A 23,319-nucleotide genomic window follows, 5' to 3' on the forward strand; every position below is an offset into this window, starting at 1 on the left:
TACCAAAGAAAGTCATCAGCTCATATCCCTCATGTCCTTCCTCAATAGTAGGACAACAGTCCTTAAGATGCAAGAAATCTAAGAGATGACCTAGATATTCTCCACTATTTCAATGTATGTTGACAAGTATGTCTAGGGGTTAAATGACTTATACTAGATATTAGAACTAGTTTGGTGCTAAGCTAAGAATAAAACTCTCATGAAACACTCTCACATTTTCTAATGAATTAGAGCCAGCTTCAATATCCCATCCTCTTCCTGAGTTAATCTCAATGAGGAAATCTATCAGCACTTGTAAAACTTCTGTTACACCTGCAACCAATTTAGAACTGACGTTGGCAAGGCCAGCAACCCTCAAGTGGGGTATCTGCCATCACTTGATGATAGCAAGGTTGTCGGGTGGTTTTCTTTAAATGTCGAGTGGTTTTCTTTAAATGTTTATAGAATGATCATTTCAATCACTACTCAATTTTAAATCTTTCCGTAAAAATACAAATCTTTATTAAAGTAGCAATTAGTCTACATATAGATGAAATATAGCATTACATTTAAACAGGGTGATTCAGGAAAAAAGTATTAATGAAATTATTTAGTTTCAAGTAAATGTCTCTCTTGATACCTACATTATATTTTTGCATAATTCAAGAGAACAGCTTTGTCTTTTCGACAAAAGATATTTCAGTTGCTAAAGATCTATATTTATATTATGATATAAATAAGACTTTGGCCTATTTCTCCATTATCAGTTTGAAGCTATTTCATCGACAGTTTTATCTATATTTTGAAAGTATACTTTTGTCTTCTCTGTGTCTTAGAACAAATAAAAAGTCCAAATACACATTTCTTACTTTCCCTACTTTCTCTATAGGTAAGCTTTTCTAAATGGGAGGGAAAAAATTCTTCCCTTTATTGACCTCTTTATCTCTTATTTTGAAACAAAAATTGCAGAATAACAGTCTTTAAATTTTAAGGAGTATCTATTGTAAAGTGAGTTAACTTTCCTAAGGTGGGTGAACAGTAAATACTAAATGAAAGATGCATAATATTGTAGACCACATCCTGATTTCAGAAACAGTAAGAAGTTAAAAAAAAAAAAAAGTACATCTAAGAACTAATAAAACAAACACTCATGATTTAAATTTCAGTCCATTATCCCATCCCTTTCCTGAGATGTCCTCAATAAGGACTCTTAGAAAATTTATAAAATGTAAAATCTGCTAATATTTTAGAAGCAAGTATTTATGTTACATATTACACCTAAACTTATTGTTATCCTTAATATGGAATATAAGATTTCCAATTACAAAATGGCTTATTTGAAAGAGCATGCCCATTCTCTAGGCATTTTAAAAACACATTTGAATTGAAACAAATGTGGGTCTCAAGCAGTCATATATAGTGGTTTCTGAACAATCAGTTTTAGGAAATTCTAAAATAGGAGCTACTTTCCACAGTTAGACCCAGCCGTCTCTGGTTTTATTCTGAATACCACTGCAGGTGTTTTTACTTTTGGTTTACATTTAATTGCACTTTGGAAATATTAACACGTTTTTGACTTTCCTGGGGGCAGTGGTTTATGTATATTTTTAATCCAGAAAATAATATTATAATTGCATATACATAATTTATTGTATTTGACAATCCTAAGTGGCCCCAGATAATGACTTTTACCATGAAAATTCATTGAGACCTCACCATTCCACCTTGTAAATAAGTATAGTGGTTTATAGTTGTCACAATAACTGTATTCTGTCTTACAGTCATAGATACCTTGTCTTACTTGATTCCTCTCTACTTTCTGAGCCTTAAACCCAGACTTTATTCTGCTGGAGATACTCACAATCAATTCATGTTTTGCTTGATTTGGCTATTGTTGGTTTTTATTATTTGCAAACAATAATACCTCTTAGTACCTAATTTCATTTGAAAACACTGTGTAAAATCTAGACCCAGCAATTTTGGAATCTTTATATTGACATATAGAAAGATTATAGAGATATACTGGACGTATATCTTTCTGTTTTGTAACCTAGAGCATTTGGCGGGTTTGACCTACCATGTAAATGCTACTGAAAATGTGATATTTTAAGTTCTCAGGTAAAAACTAGAACTGGATTAAGTGGATCTATTTATTAAGAAAGATATTCTGTTGCTATCAGATATGAGTTTGAGATTTATCCTATAGACAATGAGAAATATTAAATGGCATTTTTAGGCAGGGCTGACATGTGTAAGCTGGGTTCCCAAGAAGGCCATAGGGATATTTGTTTCATGCTACCCCAGATTTGTACAGCATCAGTTGGGAAGCATTCCCTAAATAGTTAGGAAGCAAGGTCTGCCTCCCATTTAGAAAAGGCAAAATAAATGGCCTGCATCCTGATATGTTATGCCATTATGCATTAGGTATAAGCATGGTCATTTAGATGTTCTTTGCTACTCTGAATCCTAAGGATGTGATAGAATTACACAATTATGTAAGATAGGGTGGACAAAAATATGGTGTCAAGAGAGCCGAAGGGTGCTGGAAGCGTGTAATTGAAACACCCAGGAGTATACAAGCTTCAGGCAAGTATGAAGCAGGGAAGAAGCACTAGCACGATCACCAGGATTCAGCATTTTTCTCTCCACACCCAGGTGTTCTTTTCCCTTGTGATTTTGTGTCAGAGGGGTTCCGACTGAATGAGGACTCTCAGCACCTTTTCCTTACAATTCTTGAAAAGAAAAGATTCATATTAACTTTTCATCAGCAGCGTTTATGTTATTTTACTAAATCTGGACCAAGAATGATTGGCTGGGCTTGAGTTTTATCCTTTTCCTAGATAGGGTTGGTCAACACCAGCCACATGGAATTAGCATAGAAAAATATTTTCTCATAAAAAAAATCAGGGTACTGTTATTAAAGTAAGGGATAGCAGAAGTGTGACAGGAAGAACAGACATTTAAACATTTGATGACTCTCTAAATCTACTTTTCTTCATATTCCCTCAAATGAGGCATAATCATAATTGGATCCTGGCATCTTGTGTATAATTATATGTATAAGTTGCTTTAGGTCTTGTAAAAGCATCATTAGGTTTGATAGGGATGAGATCCATTGTTTAGAGGGTAGATGTCATTTCATTTTGTAAGTCTGCTAACAAAACTGTAAAAAACAAAATACAAAAAAAACCAAAAACAAAAACAAAACTGTGTTCTTAGTGTCTAAGTGTTATCCAGCCACAATTCCTTCTGGAATTAGAGAAGTGTGCTCACTAACCGTAAATAGAAATGTTAAATGAGGGAGTTGTCTGGGAGTCAGTATTCCCTCCTCAGTGCTCTGTGTCATCATATGTTTCTGAAGAACATGCCATCTGAGAACAATCTTAGTATGGGCCTGACAAGTCTCCCTTATGTTCTACAATTGGCCCCCGTGTGGGTGATTATAATTATTATCCCCAGTTCTGAGTATATTTCAATATTTAATCCTCTAATTCTTAAGCTTTAGAAATGGCATTTAGCTTAATGGAGACATATTGCTTTACATAGTATACACAGTTGCCCAGAATTACCAACTGTTCACACAGACGGTGGACACATAATGGAAACACTGCTCACTTGGGGGTGGTCAGCAGGCTACCCATGTTGGGAGAGGCAGTCTTCCCTGTGCAGTTCAAGGAGCATTGTCCAGGTCCATCATAAGCATTTCCAGTGAAATAATGTTCTATTCATTGCTTTACCTATCATCTTAGAATTGAACAGAATGGAAAAAAAAAAAAAAAAGAAAGAAAAGTAAAAAAAGGAAGGGAAAGAAGGAGGAAAGAAAAAAAGGGAAAAAAAAGCTTTAAGCGAAGGTGCAAAATTTAAATAGTATAGGCCACATACACTAACTTTTTTTTTTTTTTAAGATTTTATTTATTTATTTGACAGAGAGAAATCACAAGTAAGCAGAGAGGCAGGCAGAGAGAGAGGAGGAAGCAGGCTCCCTGCTGAGCAGAAGGCCCGATGCGGGGCTCGAACCCAGGACCTGGGATCATGACCTGAGCCAAAGGCAGCGGCTTAACCCACTGAGCCACTCAGGCGCCCCTCTGTCAAATAAATAAATAAAATCTTAAAAAAAAAAAAAAAAGAAATTCTCTTCTTCAAAGTGAAGTTTAATAAAAGAACGGATTTCTTCTCTCTGGTGACTGGCTTTTTTTTTTTTTTTTTTTTTTTTTTTTAAACTTGCAAGGCTGATACTGGCATGTCTGCTATCTGGGGGGAATGGGGAGGGTGGAATACATTTTCTTTATGTGTGGGCTGATCTGGGAGTCAGGTTGAAGAACAATCCCATGGTTCTGCCTGTCTGGGCAGAATTGCAGTCCTACACAGCCGGTTCCTGAGGATGGGCTAGGTATCTGTCATGCTGGAGGAGACTTAGGAAGGGTTTATGTTTCTCATTAGGCTGAGGCTCTAGAACCATGTATCCAGTGGAGTAGGTGTGAGGATGGCTAGTCAGGCTCTGGAAAGCTGGAACTGGCTGAGGAGGGGAAATGCCATAGTTTGCCAGGCTGAATGGAAGGGGTCCTCCCCTAGGACTCCAGGTACTGATCCATAAGCATAGGACCCAATCAAGCTGCAGTTGGTAGCAGAATAAGCAAAGGATACTTCCGGTTGGGGTTTTGTCCCCTGAGAAGAGGAACACCACTGATTTGGAGACATGTTGCTATCTTTCCTCAGGATCACATCTTCACTTGGCTCAAGGGATTCTTGGGAGGGAAAGGGAGAGAGGCAATCCCAAGCAGACTCCACATTGAGCATGGAGACTGACATGGGGCTTGATCCCAGGACCCTGAGATTGTGACTTGAGCCAAAAATCAAGAGTTGGACACCTAGCCAACTGAGCTACCTAGCATCCGTAGATAATTTAACTTTTTTTGAAATTAATTTTGACATAGAAAAGGGCATCCCAAATTAGTATAGAATGTTCTCATGTATCTTTGCCCCCAAACTTTCATATAATATCATACAGAGTGATAATACAATTATTGAAGCAGAAAATTAACATTAATATAATATTATTAAACAAACTATAGACCTTATTTAAATTCCATGGCTTTACACCAAAAGATGATAACCCTCAAAAAGATGGAAAATCTGGGGCACCTGAGTGACTCAAGTGGGTTCAGTGTCCAACTCTTGATTTCAGTTCAGGTCATGATCTCAGGGTTGTGAGATCAAGCCCTGCATCAGATTTTACGCTGGGCAGTGAAGCCTGCTTGAGAGTTTCTCTCTTCTTCTGCCCCACTCCCCCCCCCCCCACTCACATGCACACGTGCTCTCTCCCTCTGTCTCTGGAAAAAAAAAATGATGAAAACTCTAAGTGAATATTAAATCTCTAGAGATAATGAAGTGTTTCTGTGTACAAAGATGGTAGGACAAATCGGAAAGAGAGAAACAGACCATTTATGAGAAAAAATTAAGATTACATATGTCAAAATATCATAAATAGACACAAATAGAAGGAAACTAGGGTATTTTTTAACGTACAATCTGAACAACACTGCAGAGTTAGAACATCAGTATTCATCCCCTTGTTATAGGTTACGATTTTTTCAATATAAGAATAATATATATTAAGTTCTTTTTAAAAACTCTAATCTCGTGTTTTGTTGTATGATGAATATGAACATTTGCAAAAAAATACTTGAGTAGAATCAAGATAACTCCTCATTTGTGTAAATCATTTCATAGTACTAAAAGTCTAAGAAATGAGCTTTTTAGAATTTCAAGTCTTTGCTAAAGAAGAAAAATTAGTCAAAGGTTTCTTTCAAACTGAGGCAGCTGTATCCCCTCTCTGCATGACAGGAAAATAAAATAGGAAATGATGTTCAAAAGGTGGGAATTGTAAGTGAAGAACTCTCGAATTTGATGTATTCATTCATTCGGTTACTCATTCATTCTGCATAAAGTGTGTTCAGTTTGCTCATAGTGCTCATCAGATCGACTGTCTTTAGAGTTATTATGCATGAGATGTACTTTACCACTACATGGTTTGCTCCTGCAGAGACAGTACAAATTCTGAATCCTGTGGGTTTCACCAAGTTTTCTGTTCTCCTTTAGCCCGCCTGTCTAGAAGGACCTTCGTTACCAGACAAAGACAGGAAAAGCTGAGCATAACAAGGCAGATACAATTGAATAGCTGTAAGGGCTTAGATTCAGATGGCTAAGAACACAGGGCTTCTGTGTCAGGAGTAACAAACACTCATCTATGAATCAAGGTCAATTACGGGGAATTGAACGGATTATCATTATCTGTCCAGACTCCAGCCCAGCAGAAAAGAAATGGCTTCTGATCATCAAGAAGACTTTTGAGTATAAGTCACAGGCCTCCAGAATGCCAGAGGACTCAAAAACTACAGGCTTTGAAGGGAATACAGAGCCTCCTGGGTCTGTGACTACATTGTACTAGGATCCAAGGCAACCAGCATCCTAATGAGTCATTGAACACTACGTCAAAAATCAATGATGTACTATATGTTGGCTAATTGAATATAATAATAATAAAACAACGCCTTCTCTTTAGAGGAGTGCTTTCAAAAACCAGCATCAATCGCAGATTAGAAACTAAAATTATTTTAGAACATAAAATATGCAGATCTAATAAAACAGCATTAAATGTAAAGCCAAATAAAGTTCCATCTTTTAGAATGAGTGTGTTAATGTGAAGGTATCAAAATGTTAATTTAATGAAACATTATTTTACATTGACAGATTTTGCTCACTTTGTACAAATCCCTTACGTGTCCTCTCCTGAAGGGGACTTATCAGTGAACAAAACAGAGAAATGCGCCTGACGTATTTAAGAAATTGTTGAAGGTTTATAATTTCTTAGCAATATACTGTGTTTCTTCCACCAGAACAAAAGCTTGAAGAACAAACTCTTGTCAGGAAGCAAGCTGTGTGGCATCCATGCAGAGGAGGTGAGTACATTTTCTGGCTTCAGTGGAGTAGAGAGTACCAAAATATTAGTGCCAGATTGTTCTTCCTTAACCCAGAAGCAAGGAGACTTTGGCCATCACTAACATAAATGAAAGCACTGGAATAGGAAAATGAAAACAGATTTTAAACTTTTAGGTATTTGGGGGTGTCTTAAAATTGCATAACCAAAAAAAAGAAATTAAGCCAGTTAAGTGTTGCTTCCCTAAAGTGATTTTATGGATTCCTTCCTTAACTGGATTATCAGGATTTTCTTAATAGACCTGGAGGTCCATGAAATTTTAATTTTTTGAACCATCTATGTGGTGTCTACAAAGTTTTGCAATGACAGTGAAATGTCAGAATGAGGATTCTGGGGTTGACCATAAACTTTAAGAAACAAATATAGTCATTGGTTCTACTTGCTAGGCAGGAAAATTGTTTCATGCTTTTCTTAGTGGGGAGTGGGGGAGTCATTCTGGCGAATCCAGATTTTACTAAAATCAATTTCCTATACTTCTGATCTCCCAATCCTTCTGTGCTTTATGATCCCCCATTTAATGCTATAGATTAATGTAGCTCATGTAATTCTTCATGACAGTAAGTAATGTGATAGTGGAGAGAGTGTCATAGTAAGTGATTCTTTATACCCGGAGGAGAGGCGACCACAGTCACTATGTTAGCTGGATCCTCCCAACAAGCACACCGAAGATGAGGCTCTTTGTGCAAGGGGTTTATTAATGGAAAAACCTGTGAATGATAAAGAGCAGGCACGAGAGTCCTCATTCCACAATGTAGACCTGATATCTGTGAAGGAAGGGGGAAGGAAATGGTATAGACAGAACAAGAACAGTGGCTCTCGAAACTTAAAAGTTAAACCCCTTTCCCACAGTAGTTACAAGAAAGGCACAGAGCTGGTGAAATACTGCTATCATCTCCTAATTGTGGAGACACCTTCTATTCCAAGAACCATCCCCCGTTATTATCACCTTCCAGCAGAAAGACCAGGGAAGATTACGTGGTGACTCACAAGCATTGCTTTTAATAAGTCCAGCTAGGAAGTAGTGACACATGTCTCATTGCATCCTTTTTGCCAGACGTCGGTCACATGCCTCGCCACGCTGAATGGAGTCGTCGGGAAAAGGTCATTAGGTTGGTGGTCATGCACCCATACAGATCTTGGGATTTTTTTAAGTAAACAAGCTGAGAAGAATCCCTGATGGACCTGTAGAAGTCTTTGCCATTCAACACTGAAGTTAGAGTCTAATGGGAAATATAATATCCTGTTTATAATGCCTTCGCTGTAATATTGTGCATGGAATGAATAGAAATTTTCAGTACATGGAAACTAAAGGTCGATGCATCATAAATGAATAATCAAACTGAATAGCCTATTTATGAACCTGCGTGGTCTTTCTATCATTATACTTTTCTATCTGAATAGACATAGACACTTACGTTGTTTGATTTGCTAGGTTTCTAGAAATATTACATGGGTAGTGTGCAGTTTCTGGATGTTACTTAGGAGAGGGTAAGCAAGTGGAACCAATTTTTGAATAAATACGATGTGGACTGAAGCTGTATTCTGAGGTGGGTTGCCATGTTCCCAGAGTCCCCACAGCACTCAGGGGAGAGAGATGGCCCCCAGGCAGAGTTGCCTGTGCTGTTTAGAAACAAACAAACAAGTGAATAAATAAGCAATAACAACAATCTGGGTTGATCTATATTTTTTAGTTCCCTAGTTCATGAATGATTCATTTTTTTAAATTCATCTCAATTCCTTAAAAGATATATTATATCTACATTTTAATTTATGAATTCCTAGATGCTTCATATATTAATACTGCATAATGTTGAAATCAGTTTATTCACTTGACCTATCTCTTTATTTATTTATGGAAAAAATTTAGAGTTTAACATCCTGGGCAATAATGGAGGCATATATATATATATATAAATATAAATATATATATATATAAATATATATATATAAATATATATAAATATATATATAAAAAATATATATATACACATATATATGTATATATATATATATTTTTTTTTTCCTGTCACAAAAACACTTCCCAAGAATATGGTAATAAATGTAATTATTTGTTTTAACACCACTACTACCACCGAAACAAAATAATAATGTCCTCTGTCAGTTTAGGAGCTAAAAAGGAGCTGTCTTCTTTTTCTTTGTTTTTTGGGTTTTTTTTTTAAGATTTTTATTTATTTATTTGACAGACAGATCATAAGCAGGCAGAGAGGCAGGCAGAGAGAGAGAGGAGGAAGCAGGCTCCCCACTGAGCAGAGAGCCCGATACGGGGCTTGATCCCAGGACCCTGGGATCATGACCTGAGCCAAAGGCAGAGGCTTTAACCCACTGAGCCACCCAGGTGCCCCAAGGAGCTGTCTTCTAAATCAATGACCCTAAACTATTCATAGATAAATAAATATCCAGATCTCATTGACACCTAATGGATTGCCAGTGTTTTCATTTGCCAAGGCAGAATATTGAAAACAATAGAGTCTAGTACAAATACCACTTACGATCATCTTCACTATTATTTCATGAAGGAAATGCTACTTGCACGTGAACTGTAGAAATGAAAAACCTCAGGGACTAGCTAAAATGTTTTATCATGGGCACCTGGGTGGTTCAGTGGTTAAGCGTCTGCCTTCAGCTCAGGTCACAATCCCAGAGTCCTAGGATTGATCCCCGCATCAGGCTCCCTGCTCAGTGGGGAGCCTGCTTCTTCCTCTCTCTCTGCCTGTGGCTGCCCCTGCATGTTCTCTCTCTCTCTCTCCGTCAAATAAATAAATAAATAAATAAATAAATAAATAAATAAAATCTTATAAAAATAAAATTAAATGAAAAATAAAATAATATGTTCTATCATGGCCACCTTTTTTGTCTTTACCTTCTCCATCTTTTTATTATACTTACAATCATCATCATCATTATCACAAACTTAATTTTTACCATAGACACAAAACCTTCATGACTCACAGGTACCAACATGTAAAATTACATTTAATATCATTAATTTTAAAAATTACTAAGACCTCAATATAGTAATAACTTAATGGTTTGAAGATTACCCCTCTGACAATTTTAAATTTTCCAAAATGATGCTCTAGGAAGCTAAAAGAAAACAAAATGTCAGTAGGGTTTTAGATCAATGTGCATTACAAAATGCAGTCAACTCAAAATGCATTTATTCTTAATTGTATACTCTCATATGATCTTTAGATAGGATGTTGCTTTTTCGCTCACTGTACATTAGAAGATGGCTGGAATATACAATGCAGAGAAGTGAAGAGTGACTGTGATTAAAATTTCTAAAAAAAAAAAAATTCTAAATAACCTTAACTAAGCTCAGGAAATCTAACTGTGCTTGCTCACTTAGTGCAGAACAAAGATGTGTAGCCTTTTATTATAGTTCCCAAATGAATCACTGCATAACACAAAAATTGATGTTTTAATAATTAATTCAAGTTATGAATAGAAGTTTCAATTATATTCCGTGCATTCAGCATAAATCTGCATTAAAATTAACACCCAAAATGGTTAAAATTAGTCCTTTCTGACACTTAAAAAATAGAGCATTAATTATTTGAAAGAGTAGAAATGAACTTGGGCAAATCAGGCACACCATATGTAGTGGTAATCTCTCATTCCTCATTGATATTAGTCAACATTCATTTGGAAAAATACGTAAATAAAGCAGTTTACCTAAGGGACTGTCCTGCCTATAAATGAGCCCTGGGCAACAGATTGAAACAGCAGGGAGACAATGCCAATCAACTGTGCATTTAAAGTTGGAGAAGATAACAGAAATGATTCTTTCCTGAAATCAATGGCACAAAATAAAGGATAGCCATGAAAACCAGCAAATGTCTTGGAGATGAAATTAATGGAACAAGAGAGAGATCTATGTCTGAAATATCATTATTCGGGGTTACTTGGGGAATTTTGTGCCAGGAGAACAGAGTTGTAATAAATGTAGAATCCTGAAATAGAAGTATAAATTCAGGAGGCTGGGTGTGTGCGTCGGGGGCGGGGGGGGGGTGTTCAAGTGAGAGTTTTTATTCTCAAGAGCTCTAATATTAGGAACAGTTTTTACAGACATCCCTATCGTGAACCGACTGCATTCTGTGATCTATTGAATCAAGAAATTGATAAGAAAGCATAATCTTAATCTTAAAAAAGAAGTAATTGCAAATAAGCAATTTGAAAACTGAGGCATACATATACATAGGTATATTTAACACCTGAAATTGGATTGTTGGACATGCTCTGGGGACTAAAATTGTGTGTGTGTGTGTGTGTGTATTCTTTTTGTGTGTGGGGGTGGGGAATGGTAGGAGAGAAGCAATAAGCTATTTTCTTTAAATATTGCCTTTTAAACAGTATGATTCCTTTTCTGTTAGCTATACTCAAATTTAAAAATTAAAGGTTAAAAAGTAAAATTTCTACAAAAAAAATTAACAATATGGCTCCTTTGCACAGGCTTCGGCTTTGTCCTGCTGCCTAGACCAACGGGACGTCCAGCTTCTAAAGCAGAGATTAAGCTTTTGCCTGACCGCAAAATTCCTTCTTACACAGTTTAAAATAATTTTAATATTCAAGTTTGAAAATATAAATGAAACTGAGGCACTAATCTAGGTTTCTGTTCTTGCAGTCAAAAAAAATCCAAGCCCAGCTAAAGGAGCTTCGTTATGGGAAGAAAGATTTATTATTTAAGGTAAGCATCTTTTTCCCCTCCCCTATCACCCTCCCGTGCATAAACAATAGTATCATTTACCTTAAATTTCATTTCTGAATTTTTGTAAGGGTTACAGCTGTATTTGACTGCATTGAAGATGCTTTCATTTTCTTGCCTTTTTAATTAATGGAGACAAATGCAGATATGTTTTCCTGGGTACATTCTTAACCAAAGGCAGGTATCATTCCAAAGTGTTTAAAGTCCCCTTGTAACCTTCAGTTACTTTAATTCAACATTGAGGAGTGTGATCTTTCAGTCTATTTACATTACGGCATAGATTGAGTGAATTTCCAGAGATGAGATCCACTGGTGATCCACATTCTTGACCTCCAGAGATCCTGCATAAATCTCTTTATTACTAAGAGTATAATTGTTGATTGATTTTAGTTGTTGAGATTTTTCTTTACAAGACTATCAAGTCAAGATCTATGTAGAGGTAGACATTTACCACAAACTGTGGAATAACTATGGCCTCCAAAAGATATCCACTTGCTAATTCCTGGGACCTGTGAATCTTACACCTTATGGCAAAGGAGACTTTACAGACGTGATTAAGTTAAGGATCTTCAGATAGGAAGGGTATTCCAAAATATCCAGGTGAAACCTAAATGTCATATACAAGTCCATTTAAGAGTGAGACAGAAAGGCCTAAATAAGAAGATTATGTGATCACAGAAGCTGGAGGAGGAAAGACAATGTAACCTGCTGAAAGAACCAGCCCGACCAACCTCCTGATCTTAGTCCCATAACATTTATTTCAGACTTCAGACTTTCAGAACTGTAAGAGAATCGAAGTGGGTTTTTTGTTTGTTTTTCAAACCACTTAGTTCATGGTAGTTATTAGCAGCAAGATAAAACTTTGATACTTTCTCTTATCTCCCTTGAGCAGGGGAGGCAAGAGGTAGGTGTCTTTAATTGTTGTGCTTATGGTCCATGTGCATTTCCAAATGCAGTAAAGTGATGGAATATTAGGCCCTTAGGAGTAGGAGTGATTATTTGCCTAATAAATAATAAATATGAATTACATTGTGTGTAATTTTTTTAAATGTTTTCTTTACAATGATCAGTTCAGTTTACAAGTGCAAGGTTTAAATTAAAGATGGATAATTCTTCATTTTATGTAATAGTTGGAAAACCCTGCAATTTTTCCAATGAAAACAATAAGAAATGACATATTTCTCTTCTTCAGCCCCTTTACTTTTGGCTCAGAGTCAGGGGAAGGTGTTCCTATTACATCAACCAGTATGTATTAAATATTCATTCCATGTGATACATGAATCTAGACATTATCTTGCCATTTACTCTTCCATAAATATGCTTCTTGCCATTTTGTTTACCTTATTTATAAGAAGATATTCTCCAGCACACCAAGAAAACTGTGAATTATTTCTTGTTAATGCTGACAGACCCCTGCCTCTCAACACTCTGTTCATTGTATGTGATAAGTAGATAAAAGTGCAAAACCCCTGGCATTTGTCTGTCTACCTTCAATCTTTCATACTGAGACTCGAGCTCAGGGTATCTTAACTTTTATATTCAGGTTGGCCTTAGCGCTATGCAGTCATCAACCATAAATCACTGAAATTGGAAAAGAAGGGCCATGCCTGTCTGTGTGTGTGTGTGTATTTTCATTTGTACAGAAATTTCTAGTTCTTTATGAATTAGTTTACTTTAATAATACCAAGAATGTAATAAAACAAATCTGAGCTCCCTAGAGCTGGTAAGTTTTAGGTCGTAGGCTGAGAAATTTATATGAAGATAGATCATATGAGCCTTTTTAAATCTTTTGAATTTCATTTCCCAAATTGAAGAGTTAGTGAAGGAAAATTTGGGAGAAGAGAACGAGGAGATCTAATAATTTTCAGTGATTTACTTCTTCGTAATATGCCAGTTGTTGAATATACATTAGTAATTTATCAACTTTCAGGAATTACCCAAATCAGGATTTGCTGAAACTGTTTATGACTTGAAAATGAGACATTATTTGTAAGCCTTGTTATTTCATGCCACTTTGAAAGGAGCATTTATATATGAAATCAGGTGAATTGTGTATGAGTAGACCATGAAGGTGCATAAATTAGGATGCCTTTAGCATATGCACTTCCCAAAAAGCTATTTAACAGCAAGATTTTTATTAAATAAGGTAAGAAGTTGTCTATAAACATGACAATTTTTTAGCCTATTCAGTAGCTAAACAATGTCAAAAGACCAAGTTTTTTGGTTTTCCTGTCTTTCCATATCATGATCCTCAACTTATTAAGTTTTGGTTCCCCACTGTACATGATAGGGGTTAAAGATTTGTAGGCTGTCTTTATCTAACTTCGTACAAAATCAGAGAAGAAAAGGAAAGGGCACTTGTGTTTCAGTGTCGTAATTTTTGTAAAGGAGGAGAATTTTTTAAGGTGTTCCCCCAACTTGGTCATGTATCCGTGCAAAAGAGGTGAGGCCTTAGTCTTTTACGGCTTCCATTGTGAAAATGCTTTCTGCTATGATGTAATTATTCATTCATCTTGATGGTATTCCTCATCTGATTTGCCTATGACTCTGTCAACAGCGTACATGTTTAGATTTTATGAAAACATATATTGAATGAATAATGAATACATATACACGGGTACGTGCACTTGCATACGTGCGTACACAAATAGATAGGTCCTAGCGGTGCGTGGTAGAAACTCATGTACTTTGCCCCAAAGGGCATGTGACTACGGAAATTCACTCATGCACCTTTAAAAATGAACCCTCAGAATGTCTTTGGTAATATTTTGTTGAACTCTGAGATGAGTACTAGAGGATTCTGTTTCAAGTAGTTTCCCTGAAAGGGTGTTCAATTTTGAATAGATTTGATAGTTTGTAGTAAAGATAGACTTTGAAGGAGGAAGGTGTGCTGCTGAAGCACTTCAGTTATTTTTTAAAAATAATGGTATATGCTGACAATTGTCAGACATGTTGATAAATTCAGTATCCTTATTAATGTTGGAGATCTGGCTTTTGATTGGGAAGACTGCCAGCAGTAGTAAACATTCTCTACTAAAGGAAGAAGTGAGGCCCTGCTGTTAGTTACCTAAGACTCGTGTTACTTTTTATCCTCCCTGATTCCATTTGGAGAGGATATCCACTCTCTATTTTGTGGCTCTATTTTACTTTTATAGATGCACTTGTTTAATTCCAGAAGTATTATAAAATATAAAAATATATAATATAAATATAAATATAAAATATTTTTATATTATAATTGTAATTATAATATATTATAAATATAAAAATAAAAATATTTTTTAAAAACTTTAAAAAAATCCAGGGTACCTGGGTATCTCAGTTGGTTAAGTGTCTGACTCTTGATTTTGGCTCAGATCATGACCTTAGGTCTTGGGGCTGAGCCCCTCATGGGGCTTGGTGCTCAGTCAGTCCGCTTGTCCCTCTCCCTCTACTCCTCCCCCTCCCACCCTCGATCACTCTTTCTCTCTCTCAGATAAATAAATAAAATCTTAAAAAGAAAAAAACTAAAAAATCCACTTAAAATCCCATCACTCGAAACACACACTGTTTTGAAATATAATTTTGTATTTCAGTTTAGTTCCTTTTATACTAGGCATAATCTGCCTTTTGATTACTATATATGTTAATGTAGATTATATATTCTGCTTTTTCACATAATTTTAAAACGTAAAGCATCCTATAATAATTTCTTTGTAAAAATCTAAATAATTTTTCATATGTATATGCCAAAGTGTCTCAAATTTAACCTTATAAATATTTGTGTAGCTGTCTATTTGGATATGTGTGTGTTGTGATTTTAACGTATACTGTGATGAAAAATGTGTTATTTCCAACTTAAGATATAATTTTTATTGAACATATATATATATATATAAAGCTATAAAGTAATTCACTGAAATTATTGAGAAATTGTGATGTTATTGATACCTAGGACACGTTTTTGAGTTTAGGTTTTTGTTTTGTTTTGTTTTGTTTTGTTTTGTTTTTTACTTTATGGACAAATGCAATCATGCAATCATATATATTTAAAGTGGTTTTCAGAGCAGCAGCAGCACTGTCCTGGCACTGACAGGCTAGAACCATGACCTGTGACCCAGGGGCAGGGCTTTCCGTGCCCTGGGTCAATGACAGGTGGGAGCCAGGACCTGTAGCTTGGAGGGCAGGGCTGAGAGCAGTGGCAGCTTCAGTTACCCTTATGGTAAAGCACTGAGGCACCCCAGTCCCAGAAAGTGAGGTGTGGAGGCCCTAGGGGTAGGTCTCATTGCTATAATAGCTCCAGCCCTGGGGAGGAGATGCAGCAGCAGGAACTCCGAAAGGCTCCGTCAGCTGGGATCAGCATTGGAGAAAATTGTGCAAATCCTTGGTAGCAAAGGCCCTGCAAACTTCCACAGTGGTGAGGCTAGCTGGGGTTCTTCTGTTCTCCCTTTTCCTGTGGAGTGGAATTTCTCTGTGGCGATTCCTCCTGGCACTGAGCTACACTGGACTGGGGAATGGGCTGACATAAATAACATGCTTTCTGTGGTTTGCTATGTGACCATCCTCAGCTTTTTTTTATTTCCACAGTGTTTTGGCTGCTGTTTCATTGTAATTCACAGCTTTCCCTGAGCTATTTTCATCTGTTTGTAGTTGTTTATTTATTGTTTTTGTGGGAGAGAAAGTGTTGGGACCCCCATTTTGCTGATCTCATTTTTTTCATGGCTGTGTGATATTCCATTGCCTGTATATATGTGTGTGTCTGTGTGGGTGTATGTGTATGTGTGTGTGTGCATCTTGGCTATTGTAACTTTTGAAGATCACAAGTGTTGGCTAATAAAAGTTGCTAAGATTTTAGCTGTTCACTTAGATTTACAAACTGAAGTTCACATTATGATTTTTCACCACAGAAGGAGACAAGATGGACTTTCATTTTACTTCACAATATAGGAAACAGGTTGAGAATCACTATGCCTTCTGTCTACTGAAATATTTTGTACCGTACCCAGTGTTGTTACGAACATTATTGCATCCTCATCTCATCCCCTATGAGACAGAGAGAAGCTGTGGGACTCCAGCTAACAGTGAGGGAATTGAGACCTTCAGAAGTTTGACAATGAACACCACCAAGCTATTTATTTAAAAAGCTTGTTGATAGATTGAAACCATCATAGTAGATTCGCTCATTCATTCATTTAAAATTGAGCTGACTTGTTGGAGTATCATGTCAAGTATATGTTTTTTTTTTCTTTTTTTTTTTAAGATTTTATTTGTTTATTTGACAGGCAGAGATCACAAGTAGGCAGAGAGGCAGGCAGAGAGAGAGAGGGAAGCAGGCTCCCCACTGAGCAGAGAGCCCGGTACAGGGCTCGATCCCAGGACCCTGGGATCATGACCTGAGCTGAAGGCAGAGGCTTTAACCCACTGAGCCACACAGGTGCCCCAAGTATGTTTTTTTTTTTTTTAATTTAATTTAATTTTATTTTTTTCAGTGTTCCAAAATTCATTGTTTATGCACCACACCCAGCGCTCCATGCAATACGTGCCCTCCATAGTACCCACCACCAGGCTCATGTCAAGTATATTTTACAAAGATTTATAGTTAGGACTTTGGTAACTGCTTCAAAGTATGTATTTATATCATTGTATCAACATTCTGATATTTTTTCCAGCATATTTGGTGACAGACCAGATATACACATTCTCTCCGAAACTCAGACATCAACAGGGCATGTGTTCTCTTTGGTATTTTCTCTAGAAACCAGACGTGCTCAACTTGATATCCCTGCTGTCATTTGCTCCTGAAAGCAGGAACATTGCCACATGAGTTTCCTTGTATGAATACCAACAAATGTCATATTATTTTTTTGATGATTTGAATCTTCTGTAAGCAGTTGCCCCATAATTTTTAAACCCCTGTGTAATGTAAGGTAATTTTTTTGCATCTGCTTCTCATTATCTTACATTTATCTCATTTATGTGTTAAAACCATTTTTTAATGAGCAAAACATTTTTGGTGCCAATCATTTGTGACAAGTGTCAAATTATCTCCAGTTAAGTGAGCTTTGGTCCTAACATGTAGGCATCCTAGAGAAAAGGTGAGAAGAGTTGCTGATTTTACTTTCTTACTTGATTTGACAAACTTTAAGGTTTTCAAAACACATTCACTTATGTCTCAAGATAATTCTGCAAGTCAGTCGGGGCAAGTAATAATGTCACATTATCATGCATCAGAAAAACAAAGACTTGTCTGAAATCACAAAACTACTCAGTGGCAGAGTTTTTATTCTAACTCAGTCTTTGATTCCACTATATTACATTTATCCCAGTTATATTCTATTTTGTTTCTTAGGGTTATTTATAGATTATACTCTCAAGAAATCTTTTCTAATGCATGCACATGCATGCAAACCTGTATAGCTGGAAATATAATTTGATAACCAAAAAAAAAAAAAAAACAAAACCCCGCATAACATATGTTGGCATCTAAAACTCAATGCATTTCCTTAAAAACATAAGCATTTTTCAGCACAAAAATATGCTGCTTTCAGTTTAGAATTGGCGGTTGCTTGGGACAAAGGTTTCCTTTCTGACTCCCTATATTCTTGTGATCCACCACACGTGTTTTTAAAACTACAAAATAGCGTATGTTCTATGGGTAGGACACAAGAGAAAATTGACCTTCTCCCAATCAAAACAACTTTTCAGCCTTTTTGGGTCTATGCTTAACACATGAAAGCCAACAAGCCTCATTTATTTTTGTCATTATTTATCTGATAATGGAGTAGACATGCAGGTTATAAAAGGACACAGATGGACATTGTAACAAATTGAAATTCAGTAAACATTAAATTTTCTCCAAAAACATTGGGGTTCTCCAAAATCCAATTTTGATGAAAATCACCAAAAGTGCAGGACTTTTTAAGAAAAGAAGCTCAGAGTTTTAAAGTGATATATCTATGATGACACAACTTCAGTCTGAGTTCTCCAACTTCATGTCCACTCCTTTGTTCAAGATTATTGATGGAGCATGTGTTATCTGTCAGGCAATGAGCAAAGTTCTTTCCATTTGAGTAAGATGCCTTCATGCTTTAGTGAGGGATTTGACGTCAATGGATGCATTTCAGGAAGGTATTGGCTCCTCAGAATTTGCTCATAATTTTTATGGTTTTTCATAAGGCACTACTCTCAGAATGAAGGTTGTGTAAATTATCAGATTCTCAAATGTTCTATAAACATCCAAACTTTAACAGTTTAAGAACCGTTGCTTTACAGGGGGCGCCTGGGTGGCTCAGTGGGTTAAGCCGCTGCCTTCGGCTCAGGTCATGATCCCAGGTCCTGGGTTCGAGCCCCACATCGGGCTTTCTGCTCAGCGGGGAGCCTGCTTCCTCCTCTCTCTCTGCCTGCCTCTCTGCTTACTTGTGATTTCTCTCTGTCAAATAAATAAATAAAATCTTTAAAAAAAAAAAAAAAAAGAACCGTTGCTTTACATACTGGCTCTTACCTTCTACCATTCTGAGCTATTACTGGGCATAAACCATGTTTGTTCCAAGTTTCTCTCTCTCTCTCTCTCAATCTATTTACTTATTAGAAAACTGAGAGGTAGTCTCTGCCAGGCTGATGCTTATGTTAGAAATAATTTTTAGAGAGTGTTTATAACTTTAAATAATGGTTTTAAATTTTACCATTTTAACCCAGTTTTACCATGAGCTCAGGATTTGAAAAAAATGTTACGCGCTATCACTTAGGAAGACAAAATATTTTAAGTGCATTTGTGAATACATTTTAAAATGTGTATATCTTTGTGGAGCCCTGCCCCACACCCTGTGTCTATTCCATGACTTGCTAAAGTGTCCTGGTGCTCTTTCCCACTGAGCTTGGATCTGGCTTCAAAATCATTCTCCTTCCAAGACGTGAAGCAGATCCTAAAGGCCAGTCACAGATCCTAAAGGCCATACTCAAGGTAAAGCTGTTTGCCGTTTCTGAATGAGCTCTAAATATTTGACCTACAGACAGTCTTCAGTTGCTACAGAGCTACTCTGCAAGATTTCCACACCATTGTCTTACGGTCCCAGGAAATAAGAATTGTTACATTTATTTCAAAGAGAAGTGGTCTTTATGCCAAGGAATGTTAGAGAACAAGGCACAAGTGGGAATCCTTGTGTAGAAAATCAAAATGAAGAAGTGAACTTTAGATCAGCCCTAGAACATTTTTCCCTTGTTCTGGGAGAGTAGAGTGATCCTTGGACTGACTTCCCTTCCCTATTCTCTTCCTATTTATCATGTTGCATGTGTGTCTTGGCCTAACAAGGTGGCCCCGCCCCCAATGACAGAGGGGTCCCAGTCTTTTTATTAGTTGCAGCTGGCTGCACATTCCCTTGCTTGGAGCTTATGTAGAGCAGTGGCAACATCATGAGACCTTTGGGGAAAATCACTCTCCCAAGCACATGTGCCAACTCAAGCACTGATTTCTTTAGGTCCTAAGTGGTTTCATTTTCAGTTTGTTTAAATATAAAAATTTATTATATTTTATTGTGAGGCATCTTCTATTTCTTCTGAGCACATTGAAAATTTAATACATGTTGCTGATCAGAGGTCATCTTAGGTTCTAATTTATAGATCAGAAATTATGGCCTTTTGTAGTCAAATTTGAGTACCCCATAGAAGTATGGCTCAGGGATATAAAACATCCTCAAATATCTTTTCATCTTTAAAATATACAACAATCACAGTGTTATCTCTGTTCTAAATACATACTTTTTAATTTAATTTTATTTCATTTTTTAAAAATTTTATTTGACAGAAAGAGGGGCATCACAAGTATGCAGAGAGGCAAGCAGAGAGGGGAAGGGAAGTAGGCTCCCCACTGAGCAGAGAGCCCAATGCGGGGCTCAATTCCAGAACCCTGAGATCATGACCTGAGCCGAAGGCCAAGGCTTTAACCCACTGAGCCACCCAGGTGCCCCCCTCTATTATTTTTAATATAAAATAAAAAGAACAGTGAAGAAAACATACAGTAATTTCACTCATTATGCAATTTTTTTTTAAAAAACGCCTTGTTTTCCATATCCTTTATCTTCATGGCAGTGCCAAATATAATTTCAGAAAACAAGAGCAAGTTATTCTTCTTTGAGAGAATACTTTTGGTGACACATTTAGATGTCCCCCTTTGTCACAGCAGGAGACATTTCGGAAGTGTATTTGTGACTTTATTTATTTTATGTCATTTAATTGCTGTTAATCAGTTACTAGGGTGTTTGTTAACCTACTCATAATAACAAAGAAGAAGCCAATTACCTCTGAAGGTAATTGCATAGAAAGCTGCTGCAACAGACACAATTTAGAGGAATTTTAAAAAGGAGAGTACTCCATCAATTCCATAGTTTATAATAAGGACTGTACAGCTTCCGAAGGCATGAGAAGAATGCCTAAGTAGTACCCACTGAAGTCTTTCACTCCAAAAATGCTACACCACTTCACTCGTTGGCCCTGGTCTATCTCATTTTTTTTTTTTTTTTTACATATTGGTAACAATTTTTTATTTTTTTAATTTAAGTTGAATTAATTAACATATAGTATATTATTAGTTTCAGAGTTCTGCGATTCATCAGTTGTATATAACACCCAGTGCTTATTGCAACATGTGCCCTCCTTATTGCCCATCACCCAGTTATCCCATCCACCACTGCCCTCCAACTACCCTCACTTTCTTTCCTTTGATTAAGAGTCTCTTATGGTTTGTCTCCCTCTCTAATTTTGTCTTGTTTTATTTTTTGCCTCCCTAATCCCTGTTGTCCTGTCTTGTTTCTTAAATTCCATATACAACTGAGATCGTATGATTGTTGTCTTTCTCTCATTTCACTTAAAGAGAGATTCCAGACATCTTAGCCTCTACCACTGTCATTTAGCTGTAATAAACCCCATTTTATAAACAAGTCAGATCGGGGTGCTTGGGTGGCTCAGTGGGTTGAAGCCTCTGCCTTCAGCTCAGGTCATGACCCCAGGGTCCTGGGATCGAGCCCCACATCAGGCTCTCTGCTCAGTGGGGAGCCTGCTTCCCCGTCTCTCTCTGCCTGCCTCTCTGCCTACTTGTGATCTCTGTCAAATAGATAAATAAAATCTTAAAAAAAAAAAAAGAAAGAAAGAAAGAAAAGAAAAGAAAAAGTGAGATCAACTTAGGACCTAAGTCTTCACCCATAGAAGAACCTTCACATTGTAAGTCCTGTAACATTTTTCATTCCAGTCCCTTGAATGAATAGTGGCCCATCTTCCTGACAGCATTGCCTCTCATTCTAACTGTTTAGTGATTAACATTCTCAACATTCCAAGGCAGATTTTTTTCCTTCTTATGAAATTCTGTCTGTTGGAGAATTCCTTTCTCACTTCCAGTTATAGTTAATTTTTTTTAAAGATTGATCAGAGAATTGTTTTTTTTTCTTTTTTTTTTAAATTTTATTTTTTATAAACATATATTTTTATCCCCAGGGGTACAGGTCTGTGAATCGCCAGGTTTACACACTTCACAGCACTCACCATAGCACATACCCTCCCCAATGTCCATAATCCCACCCCCCTCTCCCAACCCCCCGTCCCCCATCAACCCTCAGTTTGTTTTGTGAGATTAAGAGTCACTTATGGTTTGTCTCCCTCCCAATCCCATCTTGTTTCATTTACTCTTCTCCTACCCCCTCGACCCCCCATGTTGCCTCTCCTCTCCCTCATATCAGGGAGATCATATGATAGTTGTCTTTCTCCGATTGACTTATTTCGCTAAGCATGATACCCTCTAGTTCCATCCACGTCGTCGCAAATGGCAAGATTTCATTTCTTTTGATGACTGCATAGTATCCCATTGTGTATATATACCACATCTTCTTTATCCATTCGTCTGTTGATGGACATCTAGGTTCTTTCCATAGTTTGGCTATCGTAGACATTGCTGCTATAAACATTAGGGTACACGCGCCCCTTCGGATCACTACGTTTGTATCTTTAGGGTAAATACCCAGCAGTGCAATTGCAGGGTCAGAGGGTAGTTCTATTTTCAACATTTTGAGGAACCTCCATGCTGTTTTCCAGAGTGGTTGCACCAGCTTGCATTCCCACCAATAGTGTAGGAGGGTTCCCCTTTCTCCGCATCCTCGCCAGCATCTGTCATTTCCTGACTTGTTAATTTTAGCCATTCTGACTGGTGTGAGGTGATATCTCATGGTGGTTTTGATTTGTATTTCCCTGATGCCGAGTGATGTGGAGCACTTTTTCAAGTGTCTGTTGGCCATCTGGATGTCTTCTTTGCAGAAATGTCTGTTCATGTCCTCTGCTCATTTCTTGATTGGATTCTTTGTTCTTTGGGTGTTGAGTTTGCTAAGTTCTTTATAGATTTTGGACACTAGCCCTTTATCTGATATGTCATTTGCAAATATCTTCTCCCATTCTGTCAGTTGTCTTTTGGTTTTGTTAACTGTTTCCTTGGCTGTGCAAAAGCTTTTGATCTTGATAAAATCCCAATAGTTCATTTTTGCCCTTGCTTCCCTTGCTTTTGGCGATGTTCCTAGGAAGATGTTGCTGCGGCTGAGGTCGAAGAGGTTGCTGCCTGTGTTCTCCTCGAGGATTTTGATGGATACCTTTCTCACATTGAGAT

The 23,319-nt window shown here is 36.9% G+C and overlaps 1 protein-coding gene across 1 annotated transcript in view; it reads left to right on the forward strand.

The window, feature by feature from the left end:
• Window positions 1-23,319, forward strand: part of LUZP2 (leucine zipper protein 2) — a 479,539-nt gene that overhangs the window by 340,442 nt on the left and 115,778 nt on the right. The window contains exons 6-7 of the mRNA XM_047692979.1: window positions 6,876-6,938; window positions 11,622-11,684. Coding sequence (XP_047548935.1) covers window positions 6,876-6,938; window positions 11,622-11,684 — 126 coding nt within the window. The remainder of the gene's footprint in view (window positions 1-6,875; window positions 6,939-11,621; window positions 11,685-23,319) is intronic.

This window comes from Lutra lutra, chromosome 10, assembly GCF_902655055.1.
Source record: "Lutra lutra chromosome 10, mLutLut1.2, whole genome shotgun sequence".
In the NCBI taxonomy this organism is placed as follows: Eukaryota; Metazoa; Chordata; class Mammalia; order Carnivora; family Mustelidae; genus Lutra; species Lutra lutra.